Source organism: Bos mutus, chromosome 8 (genome assembly GCF_027580195.1).
Source record: "Bos mutus isolate GX-2022 chromosome 8, NWIPB_WYAK_1.1, whole genome shotgun sequence".
Classification (NCBI taxonomy): domain Eukaryota; kingdom Metazoa; phylum Chordata; class Mammalia; order Artiodactyla; family Bovidae; genus Bos; species Bos mutus.
Genome location: NC_091624.1, coordinates 72,276,439 through 72,300,243, shown reverse-complemented (window position 1 = coordinate 72,300,243; position 23,805 = coordinate 72,276,439). Strand labels below are relative to the sequence as shown.

At 41.9% G+C, this 23,805-nt stretch overlaps 1 protein-coding gene across 1 annotated transcript in view; it reads right to left on the bottom strand.

The window, feature by feature from the left end:
- The window catches only part of SLC1A1 (solute carrier family 1 member 1), a 73,737-nt gene that overhangs the window by 13,370 nt on the left and 36,562 nt on the right, over nucleotides 1–23,805 (bottom strand). Inside the window, exons 2-6 of the mRNA XM_005891371.2 lie at nucleotides 23,400–23,540; nucleotides 8,085–8,177; nucleotides 6,241–6,355; nucleotides 4,736–4,778; nucleotides 3,260–3,358 (exon numbers count right to left, since the gene is read on the bottom strand). Of these exons, the coding sequence (XP_005891433.1) occupies nucleotides 3,260–3,358; nucleotides 4,736–4,778; nucleotides 6,241–6,355; nucleotides 8,085–8,177; nucleotides 23,400–23,540 (491 nt within the window). The remainder of the gene's footprint in view (nucleotides 1–3,259; nucleotides 3,359–4,735; nucleotides 4,779–6,240; nucleotides 6,356–8,084; nucleotides 8,178–23,399; nucleotides 23,541–23,805) is intronic.

Below are 23,805 nucleotides of genomic sequence, written 5' to 3'. Positions count from 1 at the left end.
AGTTTAGGAGCAAAAAAAAAAACCCACCTATGCATGTATCAAATTTTACTGCCCCCACCTCTGGCACTGAGGTTTGTTTTCCCCTCTCTTTCAATGAATCCATACTTGAATATTTCTTTTGAAGATTTCTTATTCTGGGGTGTTTTAAATTTTTAATAACTTTAGGCACTTTTCAGAGTTATTTTAACTAGTAGTTACATTAGGAGTCTGCATAAAAAGATACGAATTGATAATGCAGGAAGCTCAAAATATTTACCAGTGCAAACATTTTTAGGACACTTTACTATCTATTTTATCCTTATAATTAACACAGGAACATTTTTTACCATCTTTAACCTTAGATAACCAATAGGATTTTATTTTAGATAAAAATTAACCAGATATCTACTACTATGAACCATTTCTTCATTTTATCCTGGGTAAGAATAGCATGGGGACTTCCCAGGTGGCTCAGTGGTAAAGAACCCACCTGCCAGTACAGGAGATGAGGGTACAATTCCTGGGTCGGAAAGATCCCCTGGAGGAGGAAATGGCAACCTACTCCAGTATTCTTGCCTGGAGAAATCTCATGGACAGAGGAGCCTCTGCAGGCTGCAGTCCACGGGGTCGCAAAGAGTCGGACACAACTGAGCACACACACACACACACACGATTAGCATGAGATATACCAAGAGATAGTTCAATCCTAGTTGTGCAGCATGAGCTTAACAGAGACTTCACAGGAAGATAACACATTCTGAGTGGTGGAAACCAGGTTTATAAGGAATTATGTGGATGAGCCACTGGGGTACCAATTATTTCTTACTTATGATCTGACATGATCAGACACGTATTTATGCTGTGGCCAGTGCAGTGTGTTAACTGCACTGGCTACAGCGTAAGGTCTTAAAATGCAGCTGGATAGACAAGACTTAACTGTGAGAAACAGGAGCCAATGATAGCAAGATGGTGTGTAACTAACTGTACAGCCAAGCTATGAGTTACAGGCATCATGTGGAGACTGGAGACATGAATGTGGGCTGTGAAGATAGTGAAGGACAGGCCCGAGGAGCAGGCAGCCGGGAGATAAGCAGAGATCTAGAAAGCAGACTCCAGAAAAATGGCAAGGAAAGGCAGACATCATCACACATCAGGTCTCTGAACTCTACTCATCGTTTACAGCCGCCACACTACTTCAGACCTCCCTATTCTATTAGGGAGTATTCTTTTCTTTCCAACTGTAATATTCATCACTCTTCACACGAGAGCATATGTCACATGTGTCTTTTCTCTGTCATAATCTCAGTGCCCATCAGAGCTTGGCCCATGGAGAGTGCTCAGAAAAATCTCTGTGGAACCGTATCAAGAAGCAAGAGTAGGAGTTCATTGAGGAGTTGGATCTAGATAGAATAGATTGGGCTCACGGAAAAGTAAGCTGGGAAACCAGGGAGGAGCCAGGTCATGGAGTGCTTTCTGTAGGAAAAAAGAGGGAGCTAACTGTGGCCTATTTAATGTGAACTCTTAAATCTACTGCATTTTTTTTTCCCTTAAATTATTCCTTCCTGAGTGAAGGCAGAGTACATTCAGGAGAAATCTACTACATGACTACAAATGTACTACTTCAGGCCAACCTGATCTAATCTCCAACTGGAGGAAGAAATGGCAACCCACTACAGTATTCTTGCCTGGAGAATCCCATGGACAGAGGAGCCTGGTGGGCTAGAGTCCATGGGGTCACAAGAGTTGGACACAACCTAGTGACTAAACCACCAGAATCTTAAACAATGAAATCCTAAAAGTTCTCAGAGCCAACTGATTTCATTGATAAGTTTATGGCAAATTCCTGGTGGCAAAACCTATCCTGAACTGAGATGAGGCTGTTGCTGCTGCTGCTGCTGCTAATTCGCTTCAGTCGTGTCTGACTCTGTGCGACCCCATGGACGGTAGCCTACCAGGCCCCCCACCCCTGGGATTCTCCAGGCAAGAATACTGGAGGGGGTTGCCATTTCCTCCTGTAATGCGTGAAGTGAAGTTGCTCAGTCGTGTCTGACTCGTAGTGATCCCATGGATTGCAGCCTACCAGGCTCCTCCATCGATGGGATTTTCCAGGCAAGAGTACTGGAGTGGGGTGCCACTGCCTTCTCTGGAGATGAGGCTACAGATAGCCTATTTTTCTTACTTTGTAGCCAATTTGTAAGTTAGTTGCAGAAATGTTGATGTGCTTGATTCGAGAATATTATTGCCAATTCCACTTAAAAGATGTTGTATAACATATAGTACACACACCACCTGGCCCTTCTAAAGTGAAGAACTCTGGACTCAGAATCACATTTGGGCAGAGTTTTAAATAAGGAACTGCAGGCCTGCATTCCACGTTTATGTGGTCTTGCAAATCTAACGATGTTCCCAGAGATGCCCAACTCAACTCTGGGTGGCAGAGACAGAAGTGACAGGACTCATTCTTTTCTCTGTGTGGTTCAGTTGCTCTTCAGTATTCTCAGAAGTTATACTCTATACAGTGGCCGCCAACACTGACTTAGGGAATACTGAGTCAAGGTTCCTAAGGGGAAACAGAGGATTAGGTTCCTAGAAATCAACAGTCACATCATTTTGGTCAAATGATCAATTTGAAACCTTGTTTTCTCTGTGTTTTAGTTCAAAGACACCTTATTTAATATATATTGTTTAATCATTAACGTTGAGCTCACTTGAACTCATGCCTGAACGAGACTTCTCTAACACGTGTATTTTCTCATATGGAACATCAGCCTTCTTGCGTTTGGGAACACTAACCAGCCAGCATTTCAAACAGTGAAATTACCAAGCTGATGCACAAAACTGAGAAAAATGTGGCAAAGACACACCGCACAAAGGACACATATTTACCACATAAGAGCTGAACCAGGGAGGGGATGTAAGTATACACACAGCTGATACACTTTGTTGTACAGTAGAAACCAACACAACGTTGTAAAGCGATTATACTCCAATTAAAAAAAGGGAAAAAACAAACTGCTGAACCAAGAGCGCAGAACACAGCCTGTTCAACCTCAGCTGGGACACGTGCACGGGCAAGTTACATTTTTCACCACTCCTAGTGTGTCTGTGAATGACCAGCACCATACTGATTTTGGGTTACAAATGCATTTTAGTACATAGGCAAATTCACAAATGTGGAATCTGAGGACAATGAGGATCTACTTATTTCCATCTCCTGCTCACTTATGACTTGGCCCCTGCCTACTGGGGAAGGGAGCAAACAAAAGGAAGTAAGTGGTACCTTGGAAATAGCAGTTGTCATGATGGCTGTGACAGTCGCTTCAGTGCTGTTTGTCCCTGGCTCCTCAGAAAGCTCCACTTCTTCACGTGTGGTTTTGTACTGCATGTTGGAGGGGGGAAAGGTCAAAGAAATAAACAAAAAAAGAATTTTTAAGCTCCTAAGGTTAAACCATAGGAATGTTACTTTGGCCAGATAAGTGTCACTGCAAGGTTCTACCTCTGAGGCCTCTATCGGCGTTGGTTTGGGATGGTACTACCCCTGAGGCTTTGGAAGCAAAGCTGGGATTGAGAAATCCAAGCCCCGGACCACCACAGCCACCATTCAATGGTGTCAAAATGTTCTTTCACTTCTGTAGTGAGGGACCAATTAATGGAGCAACAATGTAGAAGAAAGCATAGGTTTTATCTGTAGGTGCTTTAATAGATTCTACAGGAATCCTGTCAATCATTTTTGTTTCTATTTATTTATTCATTTATTATTTTTAACCTGGGGAAGAAACACCTCATCACTTTAAATGCAGTCACCATGACTTTAATAAACATCAAGAACTATATGGTTGTTCCAAAGTCAATAGTCCCTTTAGGGCTCTTACATGAGTGAGATTTCTGTTATTCCCTTCCTTCACCTGTTTGATTCTGCTGAGCTTCAGCAGAGATGTTTAAGAAAGAGCTAGTATATCATCACACTGGGCATAAATGTTACTCCTACAAGGCTCTGCCAACACCAAGAACCTTACAAGTGACCACTGTGGCTGAACCGCAAATGCACCCCCTAAACAGAGGTGGTTCTGTGCCTCTATTGACGGGGAGCAATTTAATTGCCATTTTTGTTGGTCCACATAGAGGTCTCTGTTTGTGTAATTTATGTAAACGAATTCAGTAGCTTGTGATAGACTCAGCTGTCTTAAAGTACATAGATAAACAAGAGAAGAAGGCTTAAGATTGTGAAACTTCCCTAAAGCAAAAAAAAAGTGGCTTTGTTACACTGCTCTGTAGAGTGCCAGCAGTGGGCACGGAGTGATGAAAGAAAAGACCAGATACCAGGAACACTAACCACCCACACGGGTCACATACTGATTTCCCAACATGCGGGGGGAGGTTACCTTTCCCAACTGCATTATATCTGCAGATAGTCTGAGCTTCTGCACAAATATAAAGTGGCTCTCTGAAACTAGGTACTAGAAGCCAGATTTGAAAACACTCATTTGACAGGTTCCTGACTTGCTCCAGTTGAAACCTTTTGGGGGAAAAATGAAGCCTAAGGGAAAAGGGAGCAGTGTAAGCTACAACATGCGTGCTGCTATGGCTGGAAAGACTGGGGTTGACAGGTCACCTGAAATTCCTCCATTCACAGGTATTAATACATTGCCCATTTTTGATGGGCTAATTCCATCTCTTAGGTCATAGAAGAAGAAAAAATCTTAATGAGTAAGGAGGAAGAGTAGAACAGCTTGAGGGCAAAAATCCTTATTCTTACCTGCTGAAAACAGGCTTGGACAAGGTTCTCAGGGAACATATTCCTGTTGGAGACATGAAAATTAATTTTGTCACATTAAGACAAAAGTGGTTTTTGTTTGTTTTTGTTGCACCTAATACATTGATGGAAATGAGTATGCTATAGAATTAGTACTCTAGTTTTGGTCTCATCTTTGCATAATGCTTCCTTGTATTAAGATTTATTTTTCCCTGCTTCTGCTAAGTCACTTCAGTCATGTCCAACTCTGTGCGACCCCAGAGACGGCAGCCCACCAGGCCCACCCCTGGGATTCTCCAGGCAAGAACACTGGAGTGGGTTGCCATTTCCTTCTCCAATGCGTGAAAGTGAAAAGTGAAATTGAAGTTGCTCAGTCATGTCCGACTTGTAGCAACCACATGGACTGCAGCCTACCAGGCTCCTCCGTCCATGGGATTTTCCAGGCAAGAGCACTGGATTCTTTTTCCCTACTGAGCTTCAATTAGGGGATAGAAAGCTCTCCTAACTAACCATCACACTTAACTGATTCTTGAGTAGCCAGCATGGTTGCTGTCCTCGGTGAAATAGGTACTAGCAGGTGGACAGGCTCCGTTAAGAGACTTCTTTAATATTTTGCACATTTCTGTTTTCAGCAATGAGAGTCGACTGCACTTGTTCCCAAATTCTTTATGCCAGTTGCAAATATCATTGTCATTATTGAATGAAATATTATGTAAATCATTGCAATATGAGTGTGAAAAGGAAGGAGCAGTTTCTATAAAAACTAAGCTGGAATGCCTGGAAATTCATTCAAGGCAAGTGAGTAAAATTTCTGTTGTTGCGTTAGGTAAGGGAAGACAACTGAAATAAAAAGAACAGCCGGAAGAACTCAGCTTTCAGCTTTCCTTGCAATTGCTAAGGGTTTTGTTGCTCTACTTCATGAAAACTGAGCCTGGAAATTGTAGATGATGCATTTATAAAGGCAGCCTAGGCAACAGAAATATGAAATTACAATCAACTGACACAAAGAAATGACCTTGGCCCAACATCAAAAAAATGGCAAATAAATGCATTTAAGTTTTAAGCATAAACAAAATACGTAGTGTATATTTATGACTCTCTACTTTAAATGCTGTTTTTAAAAATTAATTGACCAATCTGTAGCCCTGATTGTTTCAGATAAGAGGGTTTCTCCTGTACAGTTAAAAAATATATTTCTTCAAGTTGCTTCAGAACCAGCCACCCAATACAGCCCAGCATCTTAATGCAACAAGTATCTTTGGACATCTCTGTCCATCCTAAACCCTGACAGAGACCCTGTTCCTTCCATTCCTTTGTGGAACCATGACCTGGCAAGCAGGACTGGATATGTACCTTGCAGGGTCCAGGGCAAAATGAACACATACAATAATTTAAAAATTATAAAAACTTTCAAGATGGCATTAGCAGAGCATTAGACCAAGCATGGGGCCCTGTGCAACCACACAAGCTGTATGCCTGTGAAGCCACACTGCTGGCCAGACACCCACCTGATCAGGTCTAACATGGCATCCACTGTGCTAACTTCAGGGGTGTTCCCTGTCCTGTCAATCTCATTCACTTTCTGGGTGACACCAGGCTTGATGCTCACCACCAGCACGATACCTGTAACCAAAGATAGCACCCACAGAGCATTAAGAATCTCCCAGGGCACCTGATATCCTTGTGCATCCATCTTAGAGTACCAGGCAATACTGGGATGGGGACCCTGAGAAGTCGACCCAGAACACCGAGCCTCAGCAGGAACCTCAGCAGAATTACTGCCTTAATTACTTCCCATCTAAATGAAGCAGAAGGAACTCTTCCTGTGTGTTTTTAAAAAATGAGGGGCTGCATTCCAGAACTGCTTCTGGAAACACCTGCTGATGAGAATGCTCTTTTCTTCTTTAGCTTATGAGATCAGCCTCAGCAGGGGTTGGGGTGAGAAGGACTTATTTTCCAACTTAGGGTACTCAGCATCTTTCTGTAACTTTTACCCACAGATGCTGGTATTTTTCTGAGGGTCACAGAGAATAAGCCTTATCTTCCTGTCATACCACAGCCATCAAATATCTGAAAAGCTGTGTGTAACCCACTAAAGGATTTGGATTACGGAGTGTTGCTCTGTGTGACTCTTTGGGGGTGCAATGAGAATAGGAGTTCTAAGGAGAGAGAGTTGATCTTGCTATAAAGAAAAACTGTCTTAACAGAGGGCATCTGGGACTTCCCTGGAGGTCCAGTGATTAAGATTCCATGATTCCACTGCAGGGGATGCAGGTTCAATCCCTGGCCAAGGAACTGAGGTCCTGGAATCTGAAAGCACCATTTTGGAGCAAATGGGTTCCTCTTGAGGTGTCCAAGTAGAGGTGGGAGGTTTTAGGAAAGACCAGGTTGATGGACTGGAGGGGAGTGAAGGAAAGGCTCCATGCCCTTATCACTCTTCTCAAAGAGAAATGCCCCTCCAAGCGGGTAGGACTTAAGGATGTGAATGCATTAGTTTTGCTGACGGGAGGAGTCACTGGGCAATACAGGGGCCATGAATGGGTGTGGTCTACTCTCCCCTCTCAGAGCTGCAAAAAGATATCAGCCCAGCTTTGTTCTTTGTGTTGGTCTCCCTCAGGAGCCTAATGAAATATGGTTTTGGTTTAAGGCAGGGTTCAGGGCCTCCTAGGTTGCCTGGCCTAATACCATTAAAATCTTACCACATCCTCAGTTCATCAAAGCAGAGCTGTAAGGGTCAAGCTGGCTGCAACATTTGAGTACACTGCCCCCTCTCTTACCACTCAGGGCATCCTCTTAAAATGTCATACTAGGTCACAAAGGATGGACCATACTTTTTTCACAAAAGTGTCAAAGGTGTATGAGCAACCATAGTCCCTTATTAGAACAGTCTCCCTCTTTCAAGTGAAATTTGTACTTGGCAAGACTTCTGTTAGCTCTGGGTACTATGTGAAATTTGAAATGTACCGAAATGCTGTCTTTCTGGAAATACTTTATAATTATACTCAAACCCACTATTATAGACTAATTATCAAGTTTAAAGATTAGCTCTTTGCTTCACTTTCTTCGACCCAATGATCCGGTAAGGTGCAGAACTGTCCCTCTCTTTCTTTCTGTTTATTTACTAGAGACATTAATAAGCAGTACCATGGCTGAAACTCAGCCGATATTATATTTGTTTATATAAAAGTTTCTGTGCTGACTTCAAGCCTAACAGCTTCATAGCAGTTAGGCTTGTACATAACAATTGTACTTTCTGATCTTTAAAAAGTGTGCGTTTAAAAAAACCAACTACTTTTAAATGGAAAGTCACAATTATACAGAAAAAAAAAAAAGATTCAGAAATAAATCTTACCTAAAATTACAGCAATGAGAGTGGTACAGAAATAATATACGACAGCACGCAGACCAATTTTTCCAGATACGTTGGAATCCAGTGTAGCAACACCTGAAAGGGTGAGAAGTCAAATTATATTACTCGAAGAAAAATTTCCAGGACCGGTGGCAATTCAATCCTCAAGGTTTGGAAAGAGCTGAGTGGTATGTATTTATCTGCTAGGCCTATCTCACACATTTTGTTTGAATAAATGCATTGGGCGAAAGAACCATTTCCGTATTCCAAATGCAGAATTAAGAGACTGAAGGCTGCTGCTGCTGCTGCTGCTGCTGCTGCTAAGTCGCTTCAGTCGTGTCCAACTCTGTGCGACCCCAGATGGCAGCCCACCAGGCTCCCCTGTCCCTGGGACTCTCCAGGCAAGAACACTGGAGTGGGTTGCCATTTCCTCCTCCAATGCATCAAAGTGAAAAGTGAAAGTGAAGTTGCTCAGTCAGGTCCGACTCATAGCAACCTCATGGACTGCAGCCCACCAGGCTCCTCCATCCATGGGATTTTCCAGGCAAGAGTACTGGAGTGGGGTGAAGGCTAGTAGGGGGCAAGATCCCCTCTGGCTCAATCCCCACCACCTCAGCTCTTAGTGAGTGCTGTGTCTCTGGCTCGTGAGAGGGGTGGCCATGAGACAAGTAAAAGGAATCCCCCTTTGGCATCTGCGCTAAGAACTTCACCATTGTATCACTCGACATTCTTTTGGGATTCGGTATTAGGGAAAAGTTTACCTTAAAGAACTGAGAAGGTTCTTTCATCACATAATAAAAATCGAATAACTCATGATCATTTCCCTTTCTGCCTTTCCTGTCAGGAATCTCAGAGTCAACTAAAAAGATAACTTTTATGTGTGATTATCAAGCAATATATATGTTCATTACAATTATCTAAAGAAAGGAAAAAATATAAAGATGAAAACAAAAATCACTTCATGTCATCAGCTATTGTTAATATTCTGGTGAATATTATTCCCATAATACACTACAACTCAGAAACCAATGAACTAGCTCATATTTAGTTTCAGTCTCTTAAAAAAAGAGCAAACAATGATGCAAATATATAAGCTTGCTAAGTATATTATTTGATTATAAAATGTTCCTATTCTATTTTTGAGCTCTATACATTATTTTGATAAACAATTATAATGATTATTCATGATAATAATGGTAGTTTAAAAAAAAAAAAAGAAAACTACCAATCTAGGTATTTAAGTAACCTGTACAAGCACCTGCTCCATGACCTAATGGAAGATGTATTTTCAGATATATTGTCCTTTGCTCGACATCCAATTTAAGCATCCCCCAGTCCCTAAGGTGCCGACAAGTGACAGATCCGCAGGGTGGCTGCCGAACTGTCCTCGGGTGTGTGTCTCCTGCCCTCTCAGGATTTTCTTCCAGCAGTGAAACAAATTAAATCTATGTGAGGAATTGTTTCCAGCATATGTTAATGTGTCTTAATTTGTCTTAATGATTTGGCCACGGGCTGGTGCCTCTGCTTTTATTCCAGGTCCCAGATGGCAATAAAAGGCTTCATAATAATGAGATTCTTGGTGGAAATACTTTAAATACAGCCCCCAAAGTAGTCAGCTCCTGGCTGTTGCCAGTTCAGTAACTCTCTTGCAGTTACTTTCAAGAAGAACTTTGTTCACCATTTCTCAAATCTACTGAGGTCCTACAGATCTCCTGGATATATCAGAAATGCATTCAAATTAACAGTCATACTTCTCCACATCTCTAGAGCTACCCCTCTACCTTTCTAGCCACCACTGATTGAGGGCAAAGGTGGCACCGAAATCCAGACTCTCAACATCTCGAGGATGTTGAGGATGGGGTGGGGTGTGGCTGCCATAAAGGGAGGGAACATATGCAGGGAGACATTCCAATATTTGAAAACCTCTATAACAGGAACATTATTGAACTGAACATGAATATAAAATGTCTGGATGGATAGTCTAGCCACCCAGTTGCCAGTAATAACAATGATAATGATGATTATTATAATGAAAATGACAATACTGTGTATTGAGCAATTACTGAGGGTTGTATCATCTCCTTTGATGTTCACTATAACCCCACCAGGTCGGCATGATTACTCCCATTTTACAGAGAAAACTGTGGCTCAGAAAGGCTAAGTAACACACCGGGGTCTTACAGCTGCCGAGCAGTGGAGCTGGTTTGACCCCCAAAGGCCAGATCTTAACCACTATGTATGTCACACTGGGTCTATCCATGTGCTACTAAATTCTAGACCAGTGCTGCCCAGTAGACCTTCCTGTGGTATTAGAAATGTTCTCTGTGCTGTCCACTGCAGTAGTCACCAGCTACCGAGGGCTAGGAAGCAGTTGACATGTGGCTACTGTGACTACTGCTTTCAAATTTTGTTTAATCTCAACTTAAACAGCCACATGTGGCTAATGGCTACCATACTGGACATCGACACAATCTCCAAGCCTCACCAGAGTGTCCAGCATTTCATGTGTGCTCAACAATGTTGAATGAGCAGATTCAAGCTTAACTCCATTACAATAAACCAGGTAAACGATGAAGATAAACCAGATAAGCCATCATCTCCTGGTGTGCTTTTCCTTCCCCATGCTGACCATAGTGCTCTGAAGACTGAGGCTTATTCTTTTCTGGATCCTCAGTGCATTAAGGTGCTTTGTGAATTTTGTACTAAATGTTTCCATGTGACAGAAAAAGCTACACTTCTTATGTGTGTATGTGTGCTCAGTCATGTCTGACTCTGTGATCTCATGGACTGCAGGCTGCCAGGCTTCTCTGTCCATGGAATTTTCCAGGCAAGAATACTGGAGTGGGTTGTCATTTCTCTCTCCAGGTGATCTTCCCGACCCAGGGATCGAACCCGCATCTCTTGCACCTCCTGCACTGGCAGGCGGGTTCTTTACCACTGTGCCACCTGGAAGCCCACTGCACTTCTTATGGCTCCTTACAAAGTGAGCCCATCTCAAAGATCTCCTGTGTGAGAGATTTAGGAATTTGGCAGGTTAATCTCCCTAAAAACCACTCACACAGGGCAGTTTGGTATGGTTCCCAGAGTGGCAAACAAGAACGCTTTTCACTCATAACAGACCTCCATGTGAGAACACATTTAGCATTTTAGTGTTTCTCTTTTTTTTTTCTCATTATTATGTGCTCCAACCGACTTGCCCCTCCCAGAGTGTTTTAGATATTTTTTTGCTCATTGCCACCCCATGAAATTTTAATAGCACAAACTGTACATCTGTTCATATACTAAATGTGTGTGTGTGTGTATATATATATACAGCTCTTTACAGCTCTTTACATTGGAGAAGGAAATGGCAACCCACTGCTGTATTCTTGCCTGGAGAATCCCATGGACAGAGGAGCCTGGTGGGCTCCAGTACATGGGGTCGCAAAGAGTCGGACACGACTGAAGTGACTTAGCGCATAGCATATGCTCTTTACATGAGAAGAGTAAGCTTGCCGCCCACCCCCAAAAACTTGCTTCTGCTGCCTTAAGGCCACATTGCTCCAGTGGATGTTGTTCTCTGAATAGTAACTTAATCCAGACCTTGGACTCTGAAGACAGCTCCTCTCCATCAGTTCCTGTCACACCAGCCACATGTCAAGTGCTCACCTGTGACATGCAGCTGGTGGCTACTGCAATGGACAACGTACAGAGAGAACACTTCCACCATCACAGCTCCTGGCTAGTGCTGGACTAGAATTCTGTAGCACATGCATGGAGTTAGTATAACACGGTGGTTACGAATATGACCCCCTTGACAAAGGAGAAGGGGGAGCTATTTAATGGACACAGAGTTTCAGCTGGCAAGATGAAGAGAGTTCTGGAGATGCGTGGTGGTGGTGGTGATGGTTATGCAACAATGTGAATGTGCTTAATGGTAAATTTTATGTTATACATATCTGACCACAATTAAAAATAATTTTAGACATTAAAACACCTTTTAAAATGAGAGAAAAGAATAAGCCTTAGTCTTCAGAGCGCTATGGTCAGCATGGGGAAGGAAGAGCACACCAGGAGATGATGGCTTATCTGGTTTATCTTCATTGTTTACCTCGTTTATTGTAATGGAGTTAAGCTTGAGTCTGTTCATTCAACATTGTTGAGCACGCATGAAATGCTGGACACTCTGGTAAGGCCTAGCAATTGTGTCGATGTCCAGTATGGTAGCCATTAGCCACATGTGGCTATTTAAATTGAAATTAAACAAAATTTAAAAGCAATTCCTTAGTCACACCTAGCCACATGTCCCCCTCATTCACTATGGGGAGGTCAGATGGTGGGCCTACCTTAACCCCAACCAAGTGAAACATCATTGTGCTTTATCCTGGGGTTTCACTCTAAAGACCCTCCTGGATTCCTTGCTTTCTGGCCACATCTTATGCCTGATGAGGTCTAGAGGACCACCTTTCCTCACAGCCCACTCTTACAACTCAATTCTTCTGGGCACTGACACCTGCCCTTAAGGAATTTACAAATGAGAAAGGACTGTCCACTACTACACCACAAAGCTGGTGTGGCAGGATCTGCATAGAGATCAAAGGGCGTTTAAAGACGTGTGTAACAACTAAACAGTAATTTTATCTGTTGAGTGTAATAACAAAAAACAGGGCTAGTGCTTTGTCTGTTTTTTTTTTAAAATATCTTTTTCTAGTAATTCATTTATATTATAGTTTACAAAAATTATTAATCCATGTGGATTGGAAATTAAAAAAACCGGATCTTTCCCACCCACTTTAAAACCTGGATGCTCTGTGAAGCACTGGTGCAGAGAACAGGTACCATGGGCTTTCAGAGGAGCCAGAGGTGTCACCAGGCTGAGGTGACCAGGAGCAACTTGCTACAGTGAGCATCTGAACTGAGCAGAAAAAGATGAGCAGGATTCTGACAAAGATTCTTTCCTTGGCCACATTTTAGTCAGGCTTCCAAGTCTTCTCTTAGGCCCATCTGTGTACTTCTTTGCAAAATAATTTTAGCAAGAACCTCTTACCCTTGATATAAGATCAAGGTTCCTTATCCTCCACCGTCTCCCAGATGATTTCTGATTTACTGTGGCCTGTCTTCAACATGAATCTTGTTGGGTCGGTTTAGCCAGAATCCCTTGTCTATCCACCGACTCCCACCTAATTCTCGACTATAAATTCCCACTTGTTCATGCTCTATTCCGAGTTGAGCCCAATCTCTCCCCTTCACTGCAGAATCCCATTGCAGTGGTCCCTACAACTGTCTATATGGTCCTAGGCAAAGTCTGCCTTCCCAAACTGACAAGTATCATTGAATTTCTTTTCTTTAACAAGTCCAGTTACCACTGGGTCCAGGATTGTCCTTTAAATCCAGGGACAGTTTTGAGGCTGGGCTGTGGCCTAGAGACAGATACACTCCAAAGCAGTCCCAGGAACTCAGGGGCACCTGCTAGCTCTTTAAGGAACCACACTTGTTTTTTCACTTCTGGAGGAGGCTTGGATGAGCTGGGGTGCTGGCTCCTGACCAAAGCAGTAACAATCTATTAGAATTTTTTTTAATAAAAACACTGCAAAGGAAGAAGTTGCCGTGGGCTAAACAATAGCATGTTTTAAAAATAAACACCCGAGGGTAAAAGTCTCCTCTGAGAACTCTCTGATTAAGCTACCACCCACTAGAGAACAAAATTTCGTGACAATCTCTCTCCACCTTGCCATTAAGTTGTCAGAATTAACTGTTATTGGAAGGTTTTTTTTTTTGGTCTGGCATTTGATGATGTTTCACAATTGTGAATGGACACATCATCCAAGCAACTCATTGTTGCACTGAGGCATCCTCTTATCCAGATGAGTCCTGTCTCTGTCACCAGCAGAGGCCACTGGCATAGAGAGAGACAAGCACAGACTTTGGTGGGACACCCTAGGCTCAAATCCCAGCTTTCTCCTCCCAGACTGTTTCCCCATCTATAAAATGGAGATCTAAAATGTCTCTGCCTCCTAAAGGGTAACTATGAGGAGCAAAGAGAACCATGGCATCTTGCACAACAGCTGTTCTGAGGGTTAGAAACAATATCTAGAGCGCGCCTAGGACAGTAAGCAGAATTTAAAATTTTACTCAGTCAATAGCCTCCGTTACTGCTGAATGAAATGATCAATAATGAAGTGTGTCACTGAGCACACGGAAGGCACTTTGCAAGTGTTAACTCTTTTGCCCTGCATGCCTTCCATAATTACATGGCCACTAAGGAGATCTTTTTAAAACATCAGTCGGGCCATTTCACACAGGAAATCCTTACCCAGGCTAACAAGGCCCCGAGGGAAGGGCACTGTCTGCCCTGCAGCCAGGTCCACCAGCCCTCTTCTAGAGCCGACCGAGCTCCCTCCAACAACAAGGCCATTGCCTAGGCTCTTCCCTCTGCTGGACTGTCTCACTCTCCCCTTCTTTTGACTGCTTTTAAGTTTTTTCCTCAGAGGCCTTCCCTGAGTCTCCAGGCTGAATCAGGCTCTCCTCACTTGGCATCCTATTCACACGACGTTTCAGAGTTATTACTAATGCACTCCTTATTTAATGTCTGTCTTTCTCATTAGACTGTAAGCACCCGAGGGCAGGAGACCCAGATATCTGTCAAGCCACCAGTGTTCACCCAGTGCCTGCACATGGGGGGAACTCCATAAACATGTGTTGATTGAAAGAGTAACCAAATCATCTACATATGGCTACCGGGCTCCAGGCAACTCTTCCCAGGCTCTGGTCCTCAGGCAGCAGAAGGTTCCAGAATGGAGCTCGGGACTCTGTGTCAGTCCCAGGTGCTGCCCTTATGATCTGTGTGATCTTGGAAAACTGGCTTAATCTCCCTTCAACTTCCTGTTCCCTCATCTCTAAAGAGCTAAGTTCCTACGTATTTTCACTGGATTGCTACGAGGATTAAAAAAAAAAAAATAATAAGGTCATTACTTCCCCAGAAAAAACAAGGCTGAGGGCAGGCTATGCTCTCACTCTGTTGATCCAGGGCAGCCTGGATTAGCGCTCCTGGGATGTTAAAAGGGAAAATGAAAAGGCAGAGGACAGCCTGCAAAATATGTTTCTGTGCATGCTTCCCCTATGACATCAGTTTTTCTTAAGAGACATTAATTACAAAGAAGTCCCTTTCAATAGGTTCTGTCACCTCCCAGACTATTCTGTGAAGTTAATAAAATTAAACTGGTTCCCAGCAAAATGAACTAAAGGCTCTCACAGCCTTTGTCAGCAGGTCCACATTTGATGTTCAAAACCTCTGTCAAGGAGCAGCGGGCGAGTCTCCTGTTTCTTCAGCAACCCATGAGCTGTTTTAACATTTTTTTTTTTTTAAATATCATAAAGGACAGTGCTATTTGTATTTGGAACCAATTTTTCATAAGACCCAATGAGCTTTTATAGGAGGCTTCTTGTTCAATGAACATTAAACCTCAGAGGATCTGAGGCGCTCAGCTACTCTCTTCAAAGCCTGTGCTTTGACATTGGCATAGCGAACAGCTCAGGGAGACTTTTCTAGCTTTCTACCACAACCTAGTTATTATTGCGCTCTCTCTTTGCTTCTTCTTATCTCAAAAAATTGGTAGCTCGGGTCTCTGGGTTGAAGCTGCTTGTTTGCTGGGGAACTTAACATGTGAGGCAGAACAAGCCTTTTCCTATTGTTTTTGTTTCCAGAATGAACGCACTGTGCGAACTTACCTGGTTTGGCTTGATTCTAATATTGGCCCTGCAGGTTCTGATGCCAATGTAGGGACTGTCTAGAAACTTCTGATAGTATCAGACAAAAGAGTAAATTAAAATTTTTTCTCCTAGGCCTAACTAGTAAAATCTAGTTTTAGCAAGAACGCTGCTAAGTCAGTTTGATCAGAGCTCCCAACCCCCAATATCTGATCACTCTCTATATCTAATCAGGCTCCTCATTATCCATCACCCCTGGGTGCTGGAGGGCAGTCCTAGGTGCTGCCCTTATGATCTGTGTGATCTTGGTAAACTGGCTTAATCTCTCTCCAACTTTCTGTTTCCTCATTTCTAAAGATAGAAGTAAGCTCCTACTTATTTTCACTGGATTGCTATGAGGATTAAAAATAAGTTCATTACTTTCCCAGAGAAAACAGAAAATAGCACTTTCCATGCACCATGACATATTACAGATAATGATAATACTATGTCATGGTGCAGAGGTGGTATCTGATTACCCTGGGCTGTCTTTACCAAAAATCCTGTTAGGTCAATTTAGCCAGAATCCCCCTTACCTTTGACGTTTCTTCACAGTAATTTTCCATCCACTGATCCTGCTACCCAGGTCATTGGCCATCATTTCCCATTGGCTCATGTTGCATTCATTTGGACCTGAACCCACTCTCTTTCCACCACTGCAAAGTCCCACTGCAGTGGTCCCTCTACCTACTGTGACAATCTGGAATAAGTTCTGCCTTACCATCTTTGAGTGTTACTGAACTTTCTTTTAAACAATACTTCCCCACTGAAAGCTTGTTCAGGGCATTCCTTGGAGAGAATGGCACAGGTGGGAGTCACTGCTCTAACCTGTTTCCCCGTGCCTACAAGCTTATGTCCAGAATCCCCAGGAAGGCGCACAAACCCCATGAAGCCATGCCCTCACCTTCCATTCCCTTGCTTCCTCCCCAGGTTTGCAGCCTTCCAGTCAAAGTCTCACTGTCTTCCCAAGATTCTGTGCCTTCTCCTATTTTCTTCTGCCTAGAATTCCTGCCACTTCATCTGATTCCTCTCTCTTCTTCAAAACTCCACCCAATGTCCCTTCCTGCGTCCTCATTCCCAGAAAGACTTATCACAGAGCATTGCAAATGTAGTCTCCTTTTCTTGAAGAACTGGACATCTCTTTGTGTCTTGTGTGCCAGGCATACAGCCTGGGACATTGAAGATATGAATGAATGAATGAGTGTCTTCCAGATCCATGTATTCAACTTATGAGATTCCTTAGAATCCCTGCATGATTTCTCATTTTTTCTTAACAGGAGAAAAATATACACATTTATTTAATACAAGTCTTATGTGACATGGAAGCCATCATAAAGAATTAAGTTCCAAAGAAATGGCGAAAGTACTTGCTTTTATATTAGGTTGACAAAGAGAGGCAATTGTGGAAAAGTGACTAAACTATATGAGGCTCACTCTTTTCTTTTTTTTTAAAGAAACAAAACCATGTTAACTCAGTTGAACAGAGCTGTGAACCAGTCTAGTACTGGTTTAGGAAGAAGGAACGCTCATTCATGGTGAATTCTCTGGGCTTCACTATGTCAGAGGCTGAAGCAGGGAATATTTATCTCTGTCATTTTTCTCTCTGTTACTGTGGCAACAAGTGGCACATTCATTATGGGAATTCCATTCCTTATGTACACAATGTATCCCTTCCTTCTTTGGAGAAAAGGTACTGTAGAAAACCTGAGGTGGATGAAACTGGAGCCTATTATACAGAGTGAAGTAAGCCAGAAGGAAAAACACCAATACAGTATACTAACACATTTATATGGAATTTAGAAAGATGATAACAATAACCCTGTGTACGAGACAGCAAAAGAGACACTGATGTATAGAACAGTCTTATGGACTCTGTGGGAGAGGGAGAGGGTGGGAAGATTTGGGAGAATGGCATTGAAACATATAAAATATCATGTATGAAATGAGATGCCAGTCCAGGTTCGATGCACGATACTGGATGCTTGGGGCTAGTGCACTGGGACGACCCAGAGGGATGGTATGGGGAGGGAGGAGGGAGGAGGGTTCAGGATGCGAAACACATGTATACCTGTGATGGATTCATTTTGATATTTGGCAAAACTAATACAATTATGTAAAGTTTAAAAATAAAATAAAAAAAAAATAAGTCTTCTGGCTTCAATAACTGTGTTCTAATGCAACAAAAATTTCTGGTCTTAGGGAAATGTTTAATTCGTGTGTGCAAAGTTGTTTAGGTCATCTTATCTTCTTGGTTCCCAAACAAGGTTGGGAAAGAATGAAGGAGGTGTTTCTTGGAATGCAGGCAGAATGCAGTGGTTCTAGATGGTACAAATGAGGTAAGATGTTCATTCTCAACCTGTATGATTTTAAGCTCCAGCAGGAAGTTTTAAATTTATAATCATCTTGAATTGGCAGTTTTCGTAGAGACTGAACTATATTAAAAAACAAACAAACAAACAAAAACCAATGTTTCAAGAAAAGCAAGCATACTTTCCCCCCATAGCTGAAGTAGATAGTGGATGCTCTTAGCTACCTAATAACAAGCTGTACAGCCAAATGATATGTGCATCTTCACCTCTTATACCTTCTTGCCAACAAGGGACTCATGGACCAGCAGAAGACCTGAGGTCCATGACCAGGTGGCTGGAGGAAACATCAGTCCCTCACAGGATTAGCTTGTTTTCACACGGTTAACCAGTGTTTGCTGAATTAAACTGAACCTGTTTCAGGAAGGCACATGGAATGATTCTTTCTACTGGAGCTGTGGATGGCTTCCCAGGACACAGCCACTTATGAGTAAATGAATACGTATTTTAAAAAAATGCCCTCCCCACCCTAAATAGCACAAGGATGTCACCTGCGAAATCTGAATTTAAAAATAGGGGGGCCTCCAAATACCTTGAGATGTCACTTTCTCTGCTCCATCCTCCATTCTTCAGTGTCTCTTCTGGACATTTACACTCACCGCTTGGTATGAGTAGCATTTTCTCTGGATATTGGTTCGTCACTCATATTCCAGCTCAATTACTGTATCTTGAGAGTTAGAATCTAGTTTTATCTTTTATTTTGCCAGAGTTCGGCTGCCAGCTTGCCTCCTATTCTTTATTTTTTTTGTAAATAAATGTCTTATCGGCAGTGCACCCAGGCCCAATCATTGACATATTGTCTATTGCTGCCTTCCTGTGATACCCAGTTGGAGAGTTGGACAGGGACCATATGGCTCAAAAAGTCTTGAATATTCACTTATCTGGCCCTTTACAAAAAGCCTTCCAGATTCTTGCTTGTAGGGAAACCTATTCACACATATATTCTGATAAATACCATTTGTATTTAAGCCTTAATAAATGCTGTTTATCTCTAAGCCTTAGTTAAACCCCAAACGGAAAAACCTCTGCCCCTGAAGGTGAGATCAGATTGTTGTCGTTCCAGCTCCTGCATCAGGGGAGTAAGAGAGCTTCCTGTGGGGATGTTTGGGAAACTCTTGGAACAGGAGGCAAGAAGTCATTTCATTCCTATGCTGGGTATTAAAGAAAATGTGACCTAAATTTAAACTCACTGGCTGAATAAGACCTGGGCCAGGATTTCCAGAGCCACACTTCTCAGGCATGTTCACAAGCCATTTCCCCTGCCATTTCGCTGGCGGTGGGATACAAATACAGCTTACAGACCTTAATGCTTATGGGGTCTAAGTGCAGATATTCTGCGTGTGGCATGGGTGTATCCTTCAGGATATAAATTAAGGGTAGGATTCTGCTAGTGCCTAAACGATCTGCCTCTAAAGATGCCTTGAGATGATGTCCATTGTGCCTTCTCTGTGTGTTAAAGCAAATTCCAGACATTATGTCATTTCCATCCCTACATAATCCTATACACTTTAAAAAAAAGATCAGTTTCTTATATCCTTAAATGCCACTATCAACAATTTCTTTTTTTTTTTTAATTTATTTGTATTATGAATAACAAGCTCTCTGTTAAATTAAAAGCTTTCATTTATTTATTTATTTTTGGCCATACCACACAGCACGTGAGATTAGTTCCCAGACCAGGGATCGTACTGGAGCCCCCTCTATTGGCAGCACAGAGACTTAACCATTGGACTGCCGGGGAAGTCCCTCAGAAATTTCTTGATACCACCTAATAACCAGTCTTATATTCAAATTTCCTTGATTAACGTGATGGCTTATCACATGAAGAGAGATTCTCCCTGTTTAAAAAAAAAAGCTATAAAGTAGTTTTATGTCAGCAGAGGCTTTGATAGCAGAGGTTTTGTTACTTTGTTAATTTGGCAAGATTATGCGTAAGTACAGATTATTTGTCTCAGGTTTTACTGTCTCTCTGCCACTGATTTATGTATCCTTAGGGCACTCACTCAGCTCTCCCCTGCTTCCAACATGTATTCTCCTTTGTCCTGATAAATGTATGAAATAAGCTCTTGATCTGCTGGATTTATAAAGGCTTTTGAAACTTGAAAGCTGCTCTTCCTGTATATTTTCCACAGCCATCTTCTGCTTCACCCTCCTGGCTCTGTGGTGGGTTGGGAGGCTGAGGATCACTGCAGGCTTTGGGGAAAGGACCACACACCAGGTAAAGGTGGTGCTGGGCTCAGGGGCAGGGGGCAGAGCTGGGGAGCAGAAGGGCAGGGAGACTACCAGAGGCAATGCTGGAGGGGTACAGAGCAGAATCCATCCCACCTACTTCTTCTGGAAGAAATGAAGGGAAGAAGGAAGGAAAGAAAGAAAGGGAGGGCAAGGAAGGAAGGAAAAAAGAAGAAAGAAAATACAAAACAAAAAAACACAAAAATAATGTGTGTTTGCCTTGAAAACATAAAAGAAAACTCAGTGATCATTTTTTCTTACTAACTGAATCTAGTCATTGTTAGCCATTTGATTTTGGTCCTAACTTTTAAAAATATATATAAATTTTAATAAAATTTGTATTGTATACAATATCTAATTTATTTTATTCTCCTACTTTATATTAAACAGGAATATTTTCCACCTTCACTAAATATGTTTCCAAAACAAAGTTTTTAATAGGTGCATAGAATCCTAACTTATGGGTATAACATACATTCAGATTGCTTATACTTTATCACCATTATACAAACAAATATTACCATGAATACCCTTGTACCTAAATCTTTGAACCTATCTCTGATGATTTATGTTAAATTCATCAGAATAGAAATGTGAGGTGGAAAGATCAGAACATGTTCCAAACCTCCCCCCAGAAAATTTGTTCCAATTATACAGTAACTGAAAGAGTGATTGAGCCTGTTTTCCCATAACCTTGCCTTAGTACTGTTATTATTTTTTCCTTTTAATCTGAAAACTTTAAACACAAATTATCATCATTGTACCCATTCCTGCTTTGTTCATGTCCTTTGAATTTTTTACCATTTTATCACTTTATGTCAAAAGAATGGATAGTGTTTAACTGTGGGATTTGGTGAGGGAAAAGTGTAAAAATTTCCAGATCTGTGCTACACCTTCAAAAAGCAGCTGGGCTATGCACGTGGAATGCAAATTATTTTCCTAGATTATTTGCAAGGCTGAGCTAGCACTCAAAATGGACTGCAAAAATCTTACTTGTTATCAATGCCAAGTATATATTTTCAACATCTACTATTATCCAACTAGTATATTCACACAATATTGTTACCTTTTCTTATGAAATCTGGCTTACTGCGTGGGTTTTGGATTTGCTGCCTAATCTGGATCAACTTTCCATACCTTCCTCCATAGATGTAAGTATCAATCACAAAGTAGTTTATGAGCCTTTGTGCAACTGCATGCAAAATACAGTACATATGTACAACTTTGAACATTTTTCTTGGGAGAGAGTCCAAAGCTTTCATCATGTTCTCAAAAGACCCTAAGAAAAGATTACAACTCTTTGATATGGAGAAAATTCTGAGGGTTTCTAGAACAGCCATCTCCACAGGAGAAGGCAGGTAATGTGAGTGAGTAAAGTGGATGAGGTATCGGGCACTAGGGAGTGACAAGAACTGTGGCGTCTCACATGTATTTGCACCAACTAAACACAGTAGCTATTTCTCAGCTCTGGTGTGTGGGGAACTGGCCCTAGTGTTTCCTGATCTTATTTTTTTTTTTTTTCAGAAGAAGCCAGAAATATGGATGTTTACATGAAGTCTTCCAAATTTTAAATGCCTCCAATAATTTGAAGTTAAACAAATAATCATTATATGGTACAAAGGACTGGTCTGCTGATTTGGCCCTCTGGCTGCAGGCCCTAAAAGAAACCAGGCATTTCAAAACATAATTATATTCTCTTTAGGTCTATAATAAGCCAAGAACACCAAGCCCACTTAAGAACTAGGCTTCCAATGGACTCTGGTCTGATTGGAGTTTGGCACTTCAAAAGTTCAGTGGCTAAATCTACAGCTGAAGCAATGCAGTTGCTGAAAGCAGCAGACCCTGACACCCATCCATCCTTCCCCAGCCAATGTCCAGTACTCTACAGAGATCAGTCCTACATCTCTAAGTGGCAGTAGAGAAAAATGTTCTAGAAGAGGATATGTCAAGAACCCTAATTGCATGGTTATATAAAACTGTGATTTTCAAGTTGGCAACGCTAGCAATTGCTGCATTTCACCTACTGCCAGAATGAGAAAAAGCCAGGAAAGTATGGAAGCCACAGAGGAGCTAACCATACCCAGACAAATGACATTTTTATAAAGCCAATTAATCTCTACCTACATAAGGGAGTGTGCTCTATAAAGATACCCTGCAACATAACAATTCATAAGGGAAAAATCATTTCCAAATTCAAGTGTGTCACAAGTTCAGTTTTAAAAACACCCAGCTTTTGAAATATGGTACCAGCCCATCATTAAAACTTTCCCACAACATGTGACTACTGGTCCCTGGGCAGATTTCCAGGGCACATATATAGTAGGTTCTGAGGTCTGTGGAGGAGTGGGAGTGAGTGGGCAGAGGGAACAGAGGACCCTTCAGGCTGAAAGGGTTGAGGCATGATGGCTGCAGCTGAGAAACAAATGAGTAAACCACAGAAAACATGATCCAAACTGATAAACACATTTTGCCTGAGGATGCTGGCTGACAGGAAAGAAAGAAAAGTGAAAGTGAAGTCGCTCAGTCATGTCCGACTCTTTGCGACCCTGTGGACTGTAGCCCACCAGGCTCCTCTGTCCATGGGATTCTCCAGGCAAGAATACTGGAGTGGGGTGCCATTTCCTTCTCCAGGGGATCTTCCCGACCCAGGGATAGAACCCAGGTCTCCTGCATTGCAGGCAGACGCTTTACCCTGTGAGCCACCAGGGAAGCCCGCTGGCTGACATGGCAGTGACCAAATACCCCTTTTTCTTTTCCTTCCTCACGAGACATTCTATAGCTGGTCCAACGAAGATCTGAGCTGTGGTTGACAGTGCCACAGGCAAAGCAATGCCACTTTGTGAATAATGAAGTATTTCACTCAAGCAAATATGTACTTTCCAAGGGAGGTATACGTGTGTGTATGGTACATTAGATGCATTTTGATTTTTTCCTTAAGAACAACTCAGGTGATTAGATGGCTCCTAAATCACAGAGAACATCAGTTTTCTAAAGGTACCTGTAATCATGCTGGATACAATTAATGGTAAAATGACGAGTTTCAGCATTCTCATCAGAATTTCTCCAGGAAAGGAAAAGTAGAATTTCTCCAGGTTAGATAGCTTGCTGTATTCTCGAACCAAGACTCCTATAACAATCCCTAAGAAAAACAATGATTGAGAAGAAGAAAGGAACAACATTAGATTTTTTTTTTTGTATACATTTCTATGAAAAAAATCCCCCAAATACAATTTTTAGTGGCAAGAAAAATAATTTTGATGATCTTCCTTGAGTCGGCAAATATTAGACTTAAAAAACAAATTGCATTTTAAAAGGTAATGAGTAAATCTGTAAAAAGTAAAATTCATGTGAAAGCTTTTTTCATCTCCTTTCTTCCCCTGCAATTATATTATCATGACAAAACA